The sequence below is a fragment of the Octopus sinensis genome, linkage group LG26 (assembly GCF_006345805.1).
Source record: "Octopus sinensis linkage group LG26, ASM634580v1, whole genome shotgun sequence".
NCBI classification, from domain to species: Eukaryota; Metazoa; Mollusca; class Cephalopoda; order Octopoda; family Octopodidae; genus Octopus; species Octopus sinensis.
The window spans coordinates 12,241,846-12,261,173 of NC_043022.1; the positions used below are offsets into that span (position 1 = coordinate 12,241,846).

At 42.1% G+C, this 19,328-nt stretch overlaps 1 protein-coding gene across 2 annotated transcripts in view; it reads right to left on the minus strand.

Moving 5' to 3' along the window:
* LOC115224822 (transmembrane emp24 domain-containing protein 1) overlaps positions 1–5,864 on the minus strand; it is a 10,378-nt gene extending 4,514 nt beyond the window's left edge. The window contains exon 1 of one of the 2 annotated variants that reach the window (XM_036513799.1): positions 5,422–5,864. In XM_036513799.1, coding sequence (XP_036369692.1) covers positions 5,422–5,426 — 5 coding nt within the window. In that variant the 5' untranslated portion in view covers positions 5,427–5,864. The remainder of the gene's footprint in view (positions 1–5,421) is intronic. The other variant, XM_029795747.2, reaches the window with a different exon arrangement.
* Positions 5,865–19,328: the final 13,464 nt, after the last annotated feature.

Genomic DNA, 19,328 nt, shown 5'->3' on the forward strand with positions numbered 1-19,328 from the left:
GATCCAGACATCAGCCACATTCGGATGGTGCTTTTTATGTGCCACCGGCACAGGAATCACAACTACAATTTCCATTTGATTTGATTTTGAGGTACTTGACTCAATGGGTCTCCTCAAGCACAGCATTTCACCCTACAATCCAAGGTACTTTTTGAGTGGGCTGGTTATGCGATGCTGGTGTAGGTTGCAGCTGTGAACTCACTTTATTTGCCAGGTCTTCTCAATCACAGCATATCTCCAGAGGTCTCGGTCTTTCATCATTATACTATGTCTAATTATAATACATGTTAGGCATGGCTGGAACGTCTTTGATCAGATGTCTGCTGGAGCAGGCCTGATGTGAGCTAAATAATAATATAGAACGCATTAAATAATGTAGCCCTAGGTTTAATGCATTTCATTATGAGATGGGGGTCTTTATCTCTTTTAATTTTACCCAGTCATTGGACTGTGGTCATACTGGAGCACCAACTCGAATGGCTTTGTTGAAGAATTTGACTGCAGTACTTTTATTTTAAAAAATCTGGTTCTTATTCTGTTGGTCTCTTTTGCTTAATCCCTAAGTTACTGAGATACAAACAAACCAACACTGATTGTCAAACAGCAAAGGACGCATATACCCATATATATATATATATGTATATATATATATATATATATATATATATATATATATATATATATATATATATATATATATAGATATATATATATATATATATATATGTATATATATATATATATATATATATACATATGCGGTGAGCTTCCATTATGTTCCCATCTACCAAATCATTCACAAGGCATTGGTGGTCCTTGGGCTATAGTAGAAGACTCTTGCCCAAGGTGCCACATGGTGGGACTGGATCTAAAACCACATGGGTGCAAAGTGGGCTGTTTAACCACTCAGCTATACATGCATCTAAGGGATGGTCACAAACGGGACATTTTTGATCATAGGGCTGCAGTGATAAAAAGCCAACAAGAAGGGGCACATTAGATAATGTAGTCTGAATATATAAGTCAAGGTGTTCAGCATTGGAATGCTTTTGGATTACAGGTCAGATGGGTCAGGAAGAACTAGGGTTAAAAGAAGCCCCCTCCCCTGCGGGCTTAATGAAGGACCCCCCCCCCCAATTCATCAACTGCCATCCTCTTTATCTAATTGCAGTGTGTAAGGTGTTGCTGAGAAATATAATGGCAAATATGACAGCTGTTTGTGCTGTGATGATTCAGGTGAGGGTGATTTATACAAAGGAGCTTGTAACGGTGGGAGAGAACAACTTTATAGGAGAATAGAGATAAGGAGAGAAAGGTTTATGGCAGGAGAATAACAACAACATGGTACACAACCACATGAGTGTTTGTGTATATGTGCATGTGTGTGTATGTATATATGTATTTATGTGAACATATATGTATGTGTGTTCAAATATATAGGGTGCGATGGGTAAATTGTAGCCATTTTATATTTTTAATTTTGTGCACGTGCATTATTTGTTTTTGATTTTGTCGACTACTCAGTATAGTAGGGTCAGTTGGGCACCGCCTGTGAGAAAAACAGCACCATGATGCAATTCAGTCTGCCAGAAATTTGGAAATGACATATTGTACTGCTCGGCATTCATGTTTGGCATAAGTGTTTGGGTGTCAATCTGAGGACATGTATCAGGAGTGATAAAAATCAAACATCCAACCAACATCATGGTGTTTGAAGTGATCACTAGTGATGCTGATGTTATGCCCCCCATTCATCTTCTCACACGGCCCCCACACTCAACATTGAGGCCTACATCAAGTGGTGGGTGTATATGTATGAGTGGCAAAGTCACACACATTGATACGCGTATATGATGGGCTTCCACACAGTTTCCGTCTACCAGATTCACTCACAAGGCATTGATTGGTTCAGGGCTATAGTAGAAGACACTTGCCTTCTGTGATTGAACCTGAAACCATGTGGTTACAGAGTGAGTTTCTTAACCACACTGCCATAAAAATAATGATTATTATTATTAGTAAGATGGCGGCAAAGGTGGTGAGCTGGCAGAACTGTTGGCATGCAGAGCAAAATGCTTGGCATTTCATGCATTCTTTTACTTGTTTCAGTCATTTGACTGCGGCCATGCTGGAGCACCGCCTTTAGTCGAGCAAATCAACGCCAGGACTTATTCGTTGTAAGCCTAGTACTTATTCTGTTTGTCTGTTTTGCCGAACTGCTAAGTTACAGGGACATAGACACACCAGCATCGGTTGTCAAGTGACAGTTGGTGGGAGGACAAACACAGACACACATGCATATATATCTCTCTATATATAAACGGCAGTTTGTCTGTGCGTGTTTCTGTGTGTCTGTTTGCTTGTACCCTCACCCTGACCACGGCTTTCAACCGATTCTGATGAAACTTGACACACACATAGCCCAATGTCATAATTCAAAACTAACGCAGCGAAAATTTTGAAAAGTTCCCCCAGTTCTGAAAAAAATCGATAAATTCGACATGGGGTCGAGAATCAGAAACACGAACCACAAACTGTCTAGGGGACGCAACTCCACCTTTTTTAAATCTCAAAAAAAAATTTACCATAATTTTTTTCCATTTTTTTGCTATTTTTTGGCTATAACTCTCTAAAAATGCTTTATAGTTATTTCCCTTACAAACCTGAGCAACGCCGGGCGATACTGCTAGTATATATATATATATATACAATGGGATTCTTTCAGTTTCTGTCTCCCAAATCCACTCACAAGGCTTTGGTTAGCCCAAGGCTATAGAAGGCACTTGCCCAAAGTGCCATGCAGTGTGACTGAACCCAGAACCATGTTGTTGGTAAGCAAGCTACTTACCACACAGCCACTCTTGTGTCTGCATGTATATATATATATATATATATATATATATTATATATATATATATAATATTTACCACGTGAACTACAATGAAATAAATATGAGAAAGATATAATATATAATTTTTCTTTGTACAGGGGTTCCCTTGAGACATGTAATATATTTTAAGGGTTACGCAGGGGTAAAAAGGTTGAGAAACACTGCTTTACACCCTCAAGTTGAAATTCAGCCAAGGATGACTCTGCCTTGCATCCTTCTGGCGTTTGAGATTAGAAAGTACCAATCAAGTACTGGAGTTAATGCGATCGACTGCCCCTTCCCTCAAAATAGCTAGCCTTGTGCCAAAATTAGAAAGAACTATTACTATTGCTATTATTATTGTTGTTGTTATACCGTTAAACATCTCCACTGGTAAACATAGAGATGAGATGACAACACGAGTAGTAGTAGTAGTAGTAGTAGTAGTAGTAGTCTAGCCCACGGCCAACCCTCATCTAGCAAATCCATAGTCAAAAGCATTCTGGCCACGACCATCTCATCTTTTGTTTTTTAAGGCATCGTGAATCTAAGACAACACTATTCAATGTGTACTTCCAGCTTAAAAGAGGATAAGAAATTTGGCTGTTATTTCCAGTAGTTTGAGAGACCACATGGTGGTTCCAATGTTTGTTTGTAATGATTGTTATTGATGTTTAGCTCCAGGTTAACTTGGATCCAGTGGACAAATGATCGACAGTTTCCCTTGTCGGGTGGTAGTGTTGAAGTGGCGTGTTTGGGTAGTAGTAGTGTTGTGTTTGTGTAGTAGTAGTGTTGTGTTTGTGTTGTGGTAGTGTGGTGATAGTGTGTTTTATGTTGTAGTGGTTTGTTTTTGTGTTGTAGTAGTGTTACAGGGGGGGGGGTATTATAGTGTTGTGGCAGTGTAGTGTAGTAATGTTGTAGTTTTGCTGTTACGGTTGTAGTAGTAGTTGTCAAGGTAGTAGTACGACAGCGTCCATTGCACTTGTACAATGACACGTGTTATATGTGCAAGTTAATGTATGATTTATGTGGGAGGGTACCAGCTGGAGTTGAGTATTGGACTATAAACGGACACACGGACACACAGACACACTGATACACATACAGTGACACAGACATGCATGTACCGACAAAGACACATTGACAGACACACACACAGACACGAACATAGGCGCACACACACACACACACACGCACGGACAGATTCACACACATACATATATACATACGTACACTCACATAAACACTGACACTAGCCCGCACACACACACACACACGCGCATATATAAACCTACATATATACACACACATATATCATAATACTGGCCGGAATCCGGTGCCATGTATAAACCACATTATTATTACTAAGCGCCGTCAATCGGTTGTTAAAGATAAGTTATATGAGGAAATAGTGGGGGGGGGGGCTGATGTGTCATCTGTGAATGGAGATAGCAACGTTGGCGACTTTGCTGATGAGGATAGTGATGATGATGATGGGGGTCTTTCACTTTGCTGTAGACAATACGGGACTATATAAACAGTCATTGTCTCTACCCTTATGTATGTATGTATGTGTATGTATGTATGTATGTATGTATGTATGTATGTACGTACCTACGTATGTATGTACGTACGTACGTATGTATGTATGTACATATGTACGTACGTATGTATGTACGTATGTATGTATGTATGTACATATGTACGTATGTATGTATGTATGTACATATGTACGTATGTATGTATGTATGTACATATGTACGTATGTATGTATGTATGTATGTATGTATGTATGTATGTATGTATGTACATATGTACGTATGTATGTATATATGTATGTATGTATGTATGTATGTATGTATGTATGTATGTATGTATGTACATATGTACGTATGTATGTATGTATGTACATATGTACGTATGTATGTATGTATGTACATATGTACGTATGTATGTATGTATGTACATATGTACGTATGTATGTATGTATGTATGTATGTATGTATGTATGTATGTATGTATGTATGTATGTATGTATGTATATACGTACGTATGTATGTATGTATGTGTGTATGTATGTATGTATGTATGTACGTACGTATGTATGTATATGTATGTATATGTATGTATGTCTAATGTATTACAAAACAATAAAAATTCCAATTAAATATGATAGTACGTGTGTATATTTTATTGGCTACGATGACTCTACCACGATATAATTGTTATACGTGTGTGTGTGCGTGTTTCTCTTTTTCAAAGTAGAATCGATTTTGATCGGCCACCTGCTTTGCAAGGAAAACGTCTTTTGTTTATTATCCTTTAAATTTTAAGGTCTTGCAGATGTGAGTGTGTGTGTATGTGTGAGAGAGAGAGAGTGCGAGTTTATGTATGTATATATGTATGTATATATGTGCGTGTGTATGAGAGAGAAAGAGAACGTGTGTATTATGTATATATCCGTGTGTGTGTGTATGTTTGTTATACATATGTATATGTAGTTTGTACTCTTGTTGATGTTTGATGCTTTGGTTGTTGTTGTGGTCTCTTACCTCATATGTCAGGTAAACACCGGAATTATTGTAGAGATGTTGGTAAAAACATTCTTCCTTGCCGGCACCAATTTCGAATTTGAACTCCACATCGACGGAGTGCTGCATTAAGGTGGACAGATTGATCGTTTCTGCCGCCTCTTCGTGGCTTTCCTTGACACCACCACCTTGCTGAAAGTTCTCCTCATTCGATTCCACTGCGGTCATGCAAACCATTAACAAAACACAACAGACGATCCTCCCGGTCGTCCACCTACAACGGTTGAAAGCCATCTTTTCACATCTCCCCCCGTTCATACGCGGCTTTCCACTCTTCTCACCTATCGATTCTATCAGCTGGATAAGTCCATTTTCACCTGACTCGGGGGGGATCAACATGAATTTGTTTCTGTGCTCGTCTCGACTTGTTTGAAATCGCTCACATTCCCTTCCCCCCCTCTTTCCAACTTCCCCCCCATCGTTTTCTCTTTTGTTTGTTTGTTTGTTTTCTCCCTCCCTCCACCCACCCCCATCCTGGTCTACATGGCATCCTACAGTCACCATCTGTCTGTCTGTCTCATTTGTCGATCGGTCTCCCGGTCTGTCATGGCTTCACTCTCCGTCTCTCTCTCTCTTTCACTCTCATCTTTTTTGTCGCTCTGTCTCTCTTTTTCTGCTGCCAGCCTGTCCTCTTTCATCTCTCTATCATCTCTCTCTCTTTCTTTCTTTCTGTCTCTCTTCTTTCTTCTTCTTCTTCTTCTTCTTCTTCTTGCCTACCTACATCTGTCTTTCTGTCTATCTGTCTATCGCTTTGTCTCTTTTTTTGCCAGCCTGTCTTTCATCTCTCTCTCTCTCTCTCAGGTTTTCTGCTCATTCCCTTGTTTTTGTTTCTTTGTTTCTCTCTTTCTATCTCTTTCTCTGTCTTTCTTTCTTTCTGTCTCTCTTCTTCTTCTTCTTCTTCTTGCCTGCCTATATCTGTCTTTCTGTCTATCTGTCTCTCCCTCTCTCATTTCCCTCTCACTTTTCTCCACTCACTTTTTGAACTTCATTGTTGTATTATTCTCTCTTCCTCTTTCTTTCTCCTTTCTCATTCTCTCCTTTGCTTTGTTTCTATCTCTCCCCTTACTCTCTCTACTTCCTCCCTTACTCTCTCATTCTCTCCATTGCTCTTCTCTCTCTCTCACCCATCCTGTTTTCTCTATCTTCCTCTTTCATGAACTATTTCCCCTTTCTTTATCTTTCATTGTTTTTTTTCTCTCTCTCTCTCTCCTCTCTCTCGTGTTACTTTCTACTTTTTATACTTTATCTTCTCTCTACCCCTTTTACTCTTTGTCCTTCTCTCTCTCCCCCTCTCTGTTTTCCTCCTATGCCTCTCTTATTTTCCTTTCCCCTTCTCTTTGGAACAAAGTGGTGAGTGCTAAATATATTGTTTACAAATACAACACAGTGGTACCTACTTACAGCTAGGTAGACTGGACTGTTGACAGTTAAGTGTTTTGGTCATGAGAACTTATATATAGTTGCAGGAGTGGCTGTGTGGTAAGTAGCTTGCTTATGGACTACATGGTTCCGGGTTCAGTCTTCTACTGTAGCCTTATGCTGACCAGAGCCTTGTGAGTGGATTTGGTAGATGGAAACTGAATGAAGCCTGTCATATATATATACTCTTTACTCTTTACTCTCTTTTACTTGTTTCAGTCATTTGACTGCGGCCATGCTGGAGCACCGCCTTTAGTCGAGCAAATCGACCCCGGGACTTATTCTTTGTAAGCCCAGTACTTATTCTATCAGTCTCTTTTGCCGAACCGCTAAGTGACGGGGACGTAAACACACCAGCATTGGTTGTCAAGCAATGCTAGGGGGACAAACATAGACACACAAACACACACATACTCATATATATATATATATATATATATATATATATATATACGACAGGCTTCTTTCAGTTTCCGTCTACCAAATCCACTCACAAGGCATTGGTCAGCCCGGGGCTATAGCGGAAGACACTTGCCCAAGATGCCACGCAGTGGGACTGAACCCAGAACCATGTGGTTGGTTAGCAAGCTACTTACCACGCAGCCACTCCTGCGCTTATATATATATATAGAAAAGAATACAAAAAATGGCACAAGAACACAACAGGTGACAACAAAACATCCAGACAGTTAGACGATACAAAAAGGGACATTTGGAGTTTTCTTTTGTCAGTCGAGTTCCAGATTATCTTTTCAGTTTCGGCTGGTTTTACTCGAGACTGCTCCAATCTGGCCAGCCCCAAGGAAAATCTAAGCCAAAAGCACTAGATTCCTTGGAACAAAGCAGCGAATGTGTTTGTGTATCTGTGTTTGTCCCACCAACATTGGTTGACAATCGATTTTGGCATGTTTACGTCCCAATAACTTAGCGGTTCAGCAAAAGAGACCGATAGAATAAGTACTAGGCTCACAAAGAATTTGCTCAACTAAAGTTGGTGCCCCAGCATGGGCACAGTCAAAGGACTGAAACAAGTATAAGAGTAAAAAAATTGTTAGTGATAATATACTTAGCAGTTATTTTGTGACTAGATTTCTGGTGTCTTTTCAAGATGGTCACCTTACATTCCTTGAATCACACAGTTCATCTAAAAATGCATAGGTATCTCTAAAGGTGCATGCTTCATCCCAGTCAGTAGAACTGTGTGATTCAAAAATGTTTTGCTTATGATTATCCAGCCATCTTTTTCACCCATTTTTTCCTGAAAGAGTCTTGGGAGTTGTCCTCAGGGATCTATTCCATAGGATCCTCTCAGAAGCAAGTGTCATTACACTTGCCTTCTGGATTACCAAGCATACTAACTGGGGCCATGGATATTATCCAACCGTCTCAGGAAGGCGGCGAGCTGGCAGAAACGTTAGCACGCCGGGCGAAATGCTTAGCAGTATTTCGTCTGTCGTTACGTTGTGAGTTCAAATTCCGCCGAGGTTGACTTTGCCTTTCATCCTTTCGGGGTTGATAAATTAAGTACCAGTTCCGCACTGGGGGTTGATGTAATCGACTTAATGCCTATGTCTGTCCTTGTTTAGCCCCTTGTGGGTAATAAAGAAATAGGTTTCATTCTTAATTTACCCCTAGGTCTCCTGCCGGTTGGTTTGGTTTAAAGAATTCGTCTTGTGATTCTTTCCTGTGATAGTCTTACTCAAGGGATCTTTCAGAAGAACTTCAGCCCCAATTCGGTTGCTTGTGTTCTCATTCTGTGTGAAATATGATTAAGACATGTCTTAAAACTACAGACAAGGTGACCCTTCATATCCATAATTTTTCTGGAAATCCTCGACAGGGACATTTGTATGATCAAGGAGACCTAGATTCAAGGAGAGCTGTCAATTAAGGGCAAAATATTTGTCATCAGTGCAAATCAATGCATGCTGGTGCTCTTGTTTAACCCCAGGTCAGCATTGACTGAGCAGACTGTTGATCCAGGACATTCTTGTCATGACCACTCCTTTCCTTTTTCTCTCTGTCATATCGTCCATTTTGAATGATATTATCTAAATGTTAACTAGGTGAGCAGTGGAGGAGGGAGAAATTTATCTGCCATTTTTGTAGAATGTGTAATCACATATAGGATCCCTTATCAACTTTTGTATATGCATGTGTATATGTGTGTGTGTGAATACAACTTTAAATAAAATGCACACATATTTATATATATATATATAGGCATAGGAGTGGCTGTGTGGTAAGTAGCTTGCTTACCAACCACATGGTTCCGAGTTCAGTCCCACTGCGTGGCACCTTGGGCAAGTGTCTTCTACTATAGCCTTGGGCCGACCAAAGCCTTGTGAGTGGATTTGGTAGATGGAAACTGAAAGAAGCCTGTCGTGTATATGTATATACATATATGTCTATATATATATATGTGTGTGTGTTTGTGTGTCTGTGTTTGTCCTCACAACATCGCTTGACAACCGATGCTGGTGTGTTCATGTCCCCGTTACTTAGCGGTTCGGCAAAAGAGATCGATAGAGTAAGTACTATTCTTACAAAGAATAAGTCCTGGGGCCGATTTGCTCGACTAAAGGCGGTGCTCCCGCATAGCCGCAGTCAAATGACTGAAACAAGTAAAAGAGTAAAGAGAATATATATATATATATATATATATATATATATATATATATACACACACATACACATATATACATATATATTCCCTCCCTCACCCTGTTTCCCGGTTTCTGTGGTGTATGTGTTCCCCCCAGCTGGACGGGATGCCAGTCCCTCTTGGTGGAGTATGTCAAATGTCCCCGCACAGGCTTCCACGGATGACACTACCATCCTGACATTCAAAGAGTCAGATCCTCACAAGATGCTAATTCGAGAGGACGACTTAATGATCTAAAGCAGGATGACACTTAGCTTGAAGAGGTCTCGAGGGAAGGGAAGTTGAGCCAAGGAACCAGACTTGAATGGATGGCCAAAGACTGACACACACCGACACTGACAACGACGAGGGTTACAGTTGTTCCAGTAAATGGAACAGCCTACTCGTGAAATCAACGTATAAGTGGCTGAGCATTCCACAAACACACATATCCTTTACGTAGTTTTGGGAAGATTCAGTGTGTCAAGGCTGGCCCTTTGAAATACAGGTACAACTTATTTTTGCCAGCTGGGTGCACTGGAATACCTTGAAATAAAATGTCTTGTTCAAGGACACAACGCGCCACTGGGAATTGAACTCATGACTTTACGGTCGTGAGTTGAATACCCTAACCACTGAGCCACGCATATGGAAAAGTCTGGGAAGACGGTACTCTGAAAGATGCTAAGGCAGCGAGCTGGCAGAAACGTTAGCACGCCGGGCGAAATGCTCAGCGGTATTTCGTCTGCCGTTACGTTCTGAGTTCAAATTCCGCCGAGGTCGACTTTGCATTTCATCCTTTCGGGGTCGATAAATTAAGTACCAGTTACGCACTGGGGTCGATGTAATCGACTTAATACCTATGTCTGTCCTTGTTTGTCCCCTCTGTGTTTAGCCCCTTGTGGGTAATAAAGAAATAGGTTCTCTGAAAGATGCAGTCTCTGAAGGATACGAAACGGGTGAAAGTGTTCGCTCAAACAGTTGATGAAAGTCTCCAGAAGATTGGTCGCTTTCCATTGCCAGGGAAGTACAAAGTATGGTGTTTCCAACATATGCTTATATCAATGATGCTGTGATCGCTAATCGTACACAAAACTGTCACGAACACAGGTGAAGCAATGGAGGCGAAAACTCAACTAGAAAAGACAAGGTGTTGCTTCTGGACTGTCTGATGTTAACCTATACTGTCGACAGACAAAACTGAAATTGCCACTGAAGTCAATTGTAGAAGAATACAAAGCTGGAAAGGCGAGATTGCAGATGATGTTAGGGTGCTCCAAGGACAGAGCGGTCAGATGGTTACAGCCTACATTGTAAATAAACGGGAAATGGAAGGTCTTATATGCCACAGTAGAGATTAAAAAAGAAATCGCCCTTAAGGAAGTCATTGGCTTTACCCAGATAGATAGACAAGAGTTAGGCACAAGTAGAATGCAATGGTTGTTGAAGAGTACGGGTAGAGACTACTGAAACTTGGTAATACAGGAAGTAAGGTAAGAGGAGGACAAAATAAGGTGTACAAAAGTAGTACAACAGATTTGACAAGGACAATCGACAAATTGAGACGAGTCGTTGCAAAAGTCAGTTACGATATGAGTGGGAGATGGATTAAAAATAAAAATTCTATCATAAATTTGTACTTGGACAAAATCTGAAGGGGGAATGAGAAATATATGCAGACCTCCTAGATTGGTGCAAAAGTTTTGCCAGTATAAAAGGGACAAAGATTAGATATTGTCCTATGGTCAAAATCAGGTACCAAAATATCTTAATAATAATAATAATAATAATAATAATAATTGTGTACAGTGCTCAGGTGCACTACAACTCATCTAAAGTGTATATATAATCAGGTGTAGTTTCGGCGGATTTCGGAAAGCATGAGGGCCTTAAAGGATGCAGTGTCATGGCAGTCAACAACTGACGCAGGCAGTTTATTCCATGCTTCAGCAACTCTGAGCGTGAAAAAATGTTTCCGAAAGTCTTGTTTGAATTGACTGTTCCTTACGAGAGCCGAGTATATGAAAGAAATAACAAAAGAGGGGTACCATTGCACTGATGAAACCGAAAAAGAATACAGCAAGCCATTAAACATAGGAGAAAGGAAACCTAGTTTGAAGCAGTGAAAATTCATGAGGTGGGTTTTTATGGTTGAGCAATAAACTCACTCAAAGGTTCCAAGTTCAATTTCTCTAAATAAGAGCAGGAGTACACCTTGGAGTCACTACATAGGTGGTCCTGTTCCCTTCGAATGTCAGAAACGAATGGGCCCAAATGCTTGTTTGACGGGAGTTCTTTCTCTGAAGATTTTTTTCTTTTACCTGCTCACCTTGCAGCAAGTTTCAACATACTGTGCGACAAATCTAAGGGAGGCAATTCTTATACTACACATTGGTATAAAGAGTTATTTCCCTTCGTCTATATCGACTTCAAAAGATGGAAAATAAGTGTTGGTTACGATGGGATCTCTTGCGTTGGATCTATAGGGAGCGAATGAAAATGTTTTAATCCGCATCGCTCAAATTTGACCTAACCAAAGACACTACAGTGAAATGGGGTCTGAATTTCCTTCTTCTTGACTGTGGCGCAGTCCAAATACCCGTCAATTATCGTTTCGTCCACAAAAGTAACAAAGAATAGGCAAGATATATATATGTATCATATATATATATATATATATATATATATATATAATATATATATATATATATCAACAATAATAAATCTCTGAGCGAGATATAAACAGTAACTGCTCTATAACATAAGGGGGATCAGCCATCTGAATGTGGCTAGGGACGGGGCGGGGTGGTGGGGGTGTTACTGATGCATTTAGCCCCAGGCGATCATCGACGTCACCAGAAGGGCTGACACCATCTCGGTGTCCTTGCCAGCCTGCATGTCCTTGCCATGCGTTGACAAGAGGCAATAACCTCGAAACCGGTCCGTATGTAGTATCCGTATCTTCGGGGAGGCTGATCTCCCTTTGCAGGCTGGCAAGGACACCGAGATGGTGTCAGCCCTTCTGGTGACGTCGATGATCGCCTGGGGTTAAATGCATCAGTAACACGCCCACCACCCCGCCCCGTCCCTAGCCACATTCAGATGGCTGATGCCCCTTATGTTATATATATATATTATATATATATATATATATATATATATATCAACAATAATAAATCTCTGAGCGAGATATAAACAGTAACTGCTCTATAACATAAGGGGGATCAGCCATCTGAATGTGGCTAGGGACGGGGCGGGGTGGTGGGGGTGTTACTGATGCATTTAGCCCCAGGCGATCATCGACGTCACCAGAAGGGCTGACACCATCTCGGTGTCCTTGCCAGCCTGCATGTCCTTGCCATGCGTTGACAAGAGGCAATAACCTCGAAACCGGTCCGTATGTAGTATCCGTATCTTCGGGGAGGCTGATCTCCCTTTGCAGGCTGGCAAGGACACCGAGATGGTGTCAGCCCTTCTGGTGACGTCGATGATCGCCTGGGGTTAAATGCATCAGTAACACGCCCACCACCCCGCCCCGTCCCTAGCCACATTCAGATGGCTGATGCCCCTTATGTTATATATATATAATATATATATATATATATATATACACACACACACAAATATATACAATAATGCTTCGATATACGAGTTACTTTGTTCCCGGAGAACAGTCGTAAGGCAGAGAAATAATTTTCCATAGTAGCAAATCCCTGAAAGATATTTTACCTATAAAATTTATAACATTCGTAAATAAATGGCAATAAAACAATAGTAAAATGTAAAGAATACTATTTGTAAAGTAAAAAGAATGTTAAGATCGTGGCTGGTGGCACGTTAAAAGCACCATCTGTCCGTGGCCGTTTGCCAGCCTCGCCTGGCCCCTGTGCCGGTGGCACGTAAAAAGCACCATCCGTTCATGGCCGTTGCCAGCCTCGCCTGGCCCCCATGCCGGTGGCACGTAAAAAGCACCATCCGTCCGTGGCCGTTTGCCAGCACCGTCTGGCACCTGTGCGGGTGGCACGTAAAAAGCACCCACTACACTCACGGAGTGGTTGGCGTTAGGAAGGGCATCCAGTTGTAGAAACACTGCCAGATCAGACTGGGCCTGGTGCAGCCTTCTGGCTTCCCAGACCCCAGTTGAACCGTCCAACCTATGCTAGTATGGAAAGCGGACGATAATCGTTTTCTGAATCACTTTCCCTCGCACTAGACTTGTGCACACCATCACTTCTAGATGCAATCGCTGATTCACAAGCACTCGTAGACAGACTTGTAGATTCCTTTTTAAAAAACAAGTCTAGAGTTTTTTTGGTTAGAAGAAGCCTTTTTTTGGCTCTTTTTAAATTTCTTGGTAATACACAGAAGCATTTGTTATGAAAGTCGAAACTTTTGCAATTTCTTCAAAATTCGGATCTTTTGCTTGAAAAATTAAACTCGTAAACCTGGGGTCTCGTAAAATGGGTCCATGTAAAATGAGGTATTACTGTATATGTTCAGGCATACCTACGCAAATGTGTCCCCGTTGACCTAGTTTCTTCATAACTTCCAATAAAAATGGATATTTTTTTAATGAAATTTTCTATAAATACATTCCAGATGACATAGATTCCTATTATACTCTTTACTCTTTTACTTGTTTCAGTCATTTGACTGTGGCCATGTTGGAGCACCGCCTTTAGTCGAACAAATCCAGGACTTATTCTTTGTAAGCCTAGTACTTATTCTATCGGTCTCTTTTGCCAAACTGCTAAGTTACAGGGATGTAAACACACCAACATCAGTTGTCAAGCGATGTTGAGGGGACAAACGCAGACACACAAACATACACATGTACATATATATATATATATATATATAAATTTCAGTATAATAGGTGTAGGAGTGGCTGTGTGGTAAGTAGCTTGCTTACCAACCACATGGCTCCAGGTTCATTCCCACTGCATGGCATCTTGGGCAAGTGTCTTCAACTTTAGCCTCGGGCTAACGGAAGCCTTGTGAGTGGATTTGGTGGACTGAAACTGAAAGAAGACTGTCATTATATATATAGGCGCAGGAATGGCTGTGTGGTAAGTAGCTTGCTTACCAACCACATGGTTCTGGGTTCAGTCCCACTGCAGTAGCCTTGGGCAAGTGTCTTCTACTATAGCCTCGGGCTGACCAAAGCCTTGTGAGTGGATTTGGTAGATGGAAACTGAAAGAAGCCTGTCGTATATGTATGCGTATATATATATATATATATATATACACACATATATGTATGTGTGTGTGTATGTTTGTCCCCCCAACATCGCTTAACAACCAATGCTGGTGTGTTTACGTCCCCGTAACTTAGTGGTTTAGCAAAAGAGACTGATAGAATAAGTACTAGGCTTACAAATAATAAGTCCTGGTGTCGATTGGCTCGACTAAAGGCAGTGCTCCAGCATGGCCGCAGTCAAATGACTGAAACAAGTAAAAGAGTAAATACACACAAATATACATATGCACACACACACACACACATGCATATACACACACATGTGCATACATGCATACATGATGAGCTTCTTTCAGTTTCCATCTTCCATATCCTCTCACAAGGCCTATGGCTTTCATAGAAGACACTTGCTCAAAGTGCCATACAGTGGGACTGAACCTGGAACCATGTGGTTGGGAAGCAAACTTCTTAACCACATAGCTGCAGTAAAGTCAATTGGGTAAACTGAAGCTTCCATACTGGTTCATGTGGTCCCTACTTTGAAGATAGCAGGGAGTCTGTTGAGGGGAGATTTGGTTGTCAAATTCAGCATATAAAAGTTCCTTTACTGGTTTATGTTCCCCCTTTAGAAAGTTTATAGAAGAAAATCTGGTTGTTTTATTGAGTAGGTCCTGTTTACTAAACAGAAGCTCCCTCACTGTCTTATGTGGTCCCTGTTTTATTGAATTAGGAAAAGGTGAAGTAAGATTTGTAGGAGATTTGGTAGATATTTCTTGTAGATCAGATAACGTATCTAACATCTGGTGTTCTGGCAGCCATTTAATATTTTGCAGGAAGCTTGAGAGGCGGTTGGATGGAACTTACACTCGCCTCCTTATGAGATCTCAAAATCTCTTGTGGAAGCGCCATCCAACCAAAATGCAAATATATGGGAAACTACCACCTGTGTCATCTCTTGTGAAAGGTAGGAGAGTCCAGTTTGCTGGACATTGTTGTAGAGCTGAAAAAGAGGTAATTTCTACTCTTCTCCTCTGGAAGCCATCTACTCGCAATACCAGACAGCGCACACTCTCCTACCCTGATGTAATCTCCAGGGATACAGGCATCCAGCAACAGGACCTCCGTAATGCCATGATGGACCGTGAAGTCTGGCGTAGCATGGTAAATTCCATTGTCTCGACCACGGTCGAACAATGGTGATGATGAGTTTGAAGAACAAGGAAAAACATACATAGTACATACATGTCTCATTTTCTTTTGCTTACATACATATTACAAAGATCTCAAAAATTTCTAGTCTCGGGTAATCATGTATAGAACCATTTCATTCTTATTAGAAATCATCAGCATGACATAACCCAAGGTAACTAAATTGTAGTAAGTCAAACATTTTGTGAAGCAAGACATTTTTTATAGATGGGTAATAATTACAGTCTGTATGATATTCCATTGTAGAGGTTCCCTTATTGACCCCTTATTACTGTTCACATTTACACTGTTGCATACAAAGACAGGCTAGGGGTTTGAAATATATTATCATCCAGTGTAGCACTGGCCCTTCCTGGTCCTTAAGTATCTTTTAGAAGGGACAACTTTATCTCTTTTTACTTGTTTCAGTCATTAGACTGTGGCCATAGGGAGGAAAGGCAGGGCACTGCCTTGAAGGGTTTACTTAACCAAATTAATCCCAGATGTTATTCTTAAGTCTGGAATTTATTCTATCAGTCTCTTTTGTCAAACTGCTAAGTTAGGAAGATGTAAATAAACCAACACCATGTGAAGTAGTGGGAGGAAAAATTCACACACACACTTACACATACACACACAGAAGTTTCCATACAGCTTTCATTTACCAAATTTACTCACAAGGCATTGGTCAGTCCATGGCTATAGTAGAAGATGTGTCCAAGGTGTTGCACTGTGGGACTGAACCCCTATCTACATGGTTGCTAAGCAAGCTTCATAACCACACAGCTATGCCTGTTTGAGACAAAGTATTTGGCCTGAGTATCTGGGGTTTCATCATGCAGTTATCCTCACCTTGGAGGACCTGTAAAAAAAAAGTGAGGTGCACTTTCTTTCCACGATGACCAAGATGTAAAAAACTAAAAAAGAGCAAAAAATGAAAAATAAAAGCAACAGCATCACTTCCATCCTAACCATGCAATCACTTAAACTGACCTCAGTTCATTACTGGTACTTAATGTGATCAATACTGGAATATTGAGTTGTCAGTTAAAACAGTGATTCGATTGATTTGATTTGTAAGCAAGAAAACGAATCAATAAATTTGTTATTTAATGAAACAGCAGCGGTGAAGTCATTAGCAGGGCTCTTTGCCATCTGGACCATCACCACCACCACCACCACCACCACCACTACTACTATCTCTGCCACCATCATCATCACCACCACCGCCACCATGCCACTACCGCCACCATGCCACTACCGCCACCATGCCACTACCGCCACCATGCCACTACCGCCACTGCCACTCACTGCCATCACCTTATTGACAATGATGACCACCATTACCACACCATCACCACAGCCACCACCACCACCACACCACCACCATCACCTCCAATGTTACTACCATCACCACCACCACACCACCACCACCACTACTACTATCTCTGCCACCATCATCATCACCACCACCGCCACCATGCCACTACCGCCACCATGCCACTACCGCCACCATGCCACTACCGCCACCATGCCACTACCGCCACCAGCCACTACCGCCACCATGCCACTACCGCCACCATGCCACTACCGCCACCATGCCACTACCGCCACTGCCACTCACGCCATCACCTTATTGACAATGATGACCACCATTACCACACCATCACCACAGCACCACCACCACCACCACCACCACCATCACCTCCAATGTTACTACCATCACCACCACACCACCACCACCACCACTACTACTACTATCTCTGCCACCATCATCATCACCACCACCGCCACCATGCCACTACCGCCACATGCCACTACCGCCACCATGCCACTACCGCCACCATGCCACTACCGCCACCATGCCACTACCGCCACCATGCCACTACCGCCACCATGCCACTACCGCCACCAGCCACTACCGCCACCATGCACTACCGCCACCATGCACTACCGCCACCATGCCACTACCGCCACCATGCCACTACCGCCACCATGCACTACCGCCACCATGCCACTACCGCCACTGCACTCACTGCCATCACCTTATTGACAATGATGACCACCATTACCACACCATCACCACAGCACCACCACCACCACCACCACCACACCACTACTACTACTATCTCTGCCACCATCATCATCACCACCACCGCCACCATGCCACTACCGCCACCATGCCACTACCGCCACCATGCCACTACCGCCACCATGCCACTACCGCCACCATGCCACTACCGCCACCATGCCACTACCGCCACCATGCCACTACCGCCACCATGCCACTACCGCCACCATGCCACTACTGCCACCATGCCACTACCGCCACCATGCCACTACCGCCACCATGCCACTACCGCCACCATGCCACTACCGCCACCATGCCACTACCGCCACTGCCACTCACTGCCATCACCTTATTGACAATGATGACCACCATTACCACACCATCACCACAGCCACCACCACCACCACCATCACCTCCAATGTTACTACCATCACCACCACCACCACCTCCACTGCTGTTATCACTGCCACCTCCACAACCACCATCACTATCATTGCTATCACCACTACCATCAGCACCACCACAACTGCCATTACCATCACCACCACCACCACCACCAATGCTATCACCTTCACCACCACCACCAACATGACTTCTACCATTACTACAATCACAACCGTTTCCGCTATCACCATCACCTGCATCCCCACCATTGCCACCTTCACCATCATGTCATGTCAACTAACACCATTGCTGTTGCCACCAGCCACCATCCATCGCCACCACAACAGCAACCACCAACACCGCAACTTCCATCACTTCTGATACCACTGCCATCACTGTAGTTGCCAACGCTACCACAGCAACATCAGCAACCCTAACCCTAACTACACTCACTAGCGCCATCGCCATTACTGCCATTATCATCTCCACCACTGTCACCATCACCACCACCACTACACTGTCACCATCACCACCATCTCAAACACCATAACTACCTCCATTAACAACAGTAACCACCACCACCACCACACCACCACTTCAACATGATCTCCATTCTTTTTAAGATCGAAAGAATTCGAAGTTAATTTGATTGCGATAATTAGAATGTTTTCTTTGTTGAAATAATTAATTGCTGACAGTTTTCACGTCAATTGCTTTGAAGTTGGAAATTATAAACTTGATTAAATCATAATTGGAACTTAATTAGCGATTTGTGAAAATCGCAGCTGACAAACTCGAGAAGAGAGATACTTAAAACCTAAAGAGGTGATAGTTCATAAACCAGTCCACATAGCCGTAGGTAGGTACCACCATGTGAGAAAGTTCACTGCACTGAGTTCATGAATAAGACACATTACTGTGAACAGTCAAGTCAACTTAGTATATAGGTATCATGGTGTAGT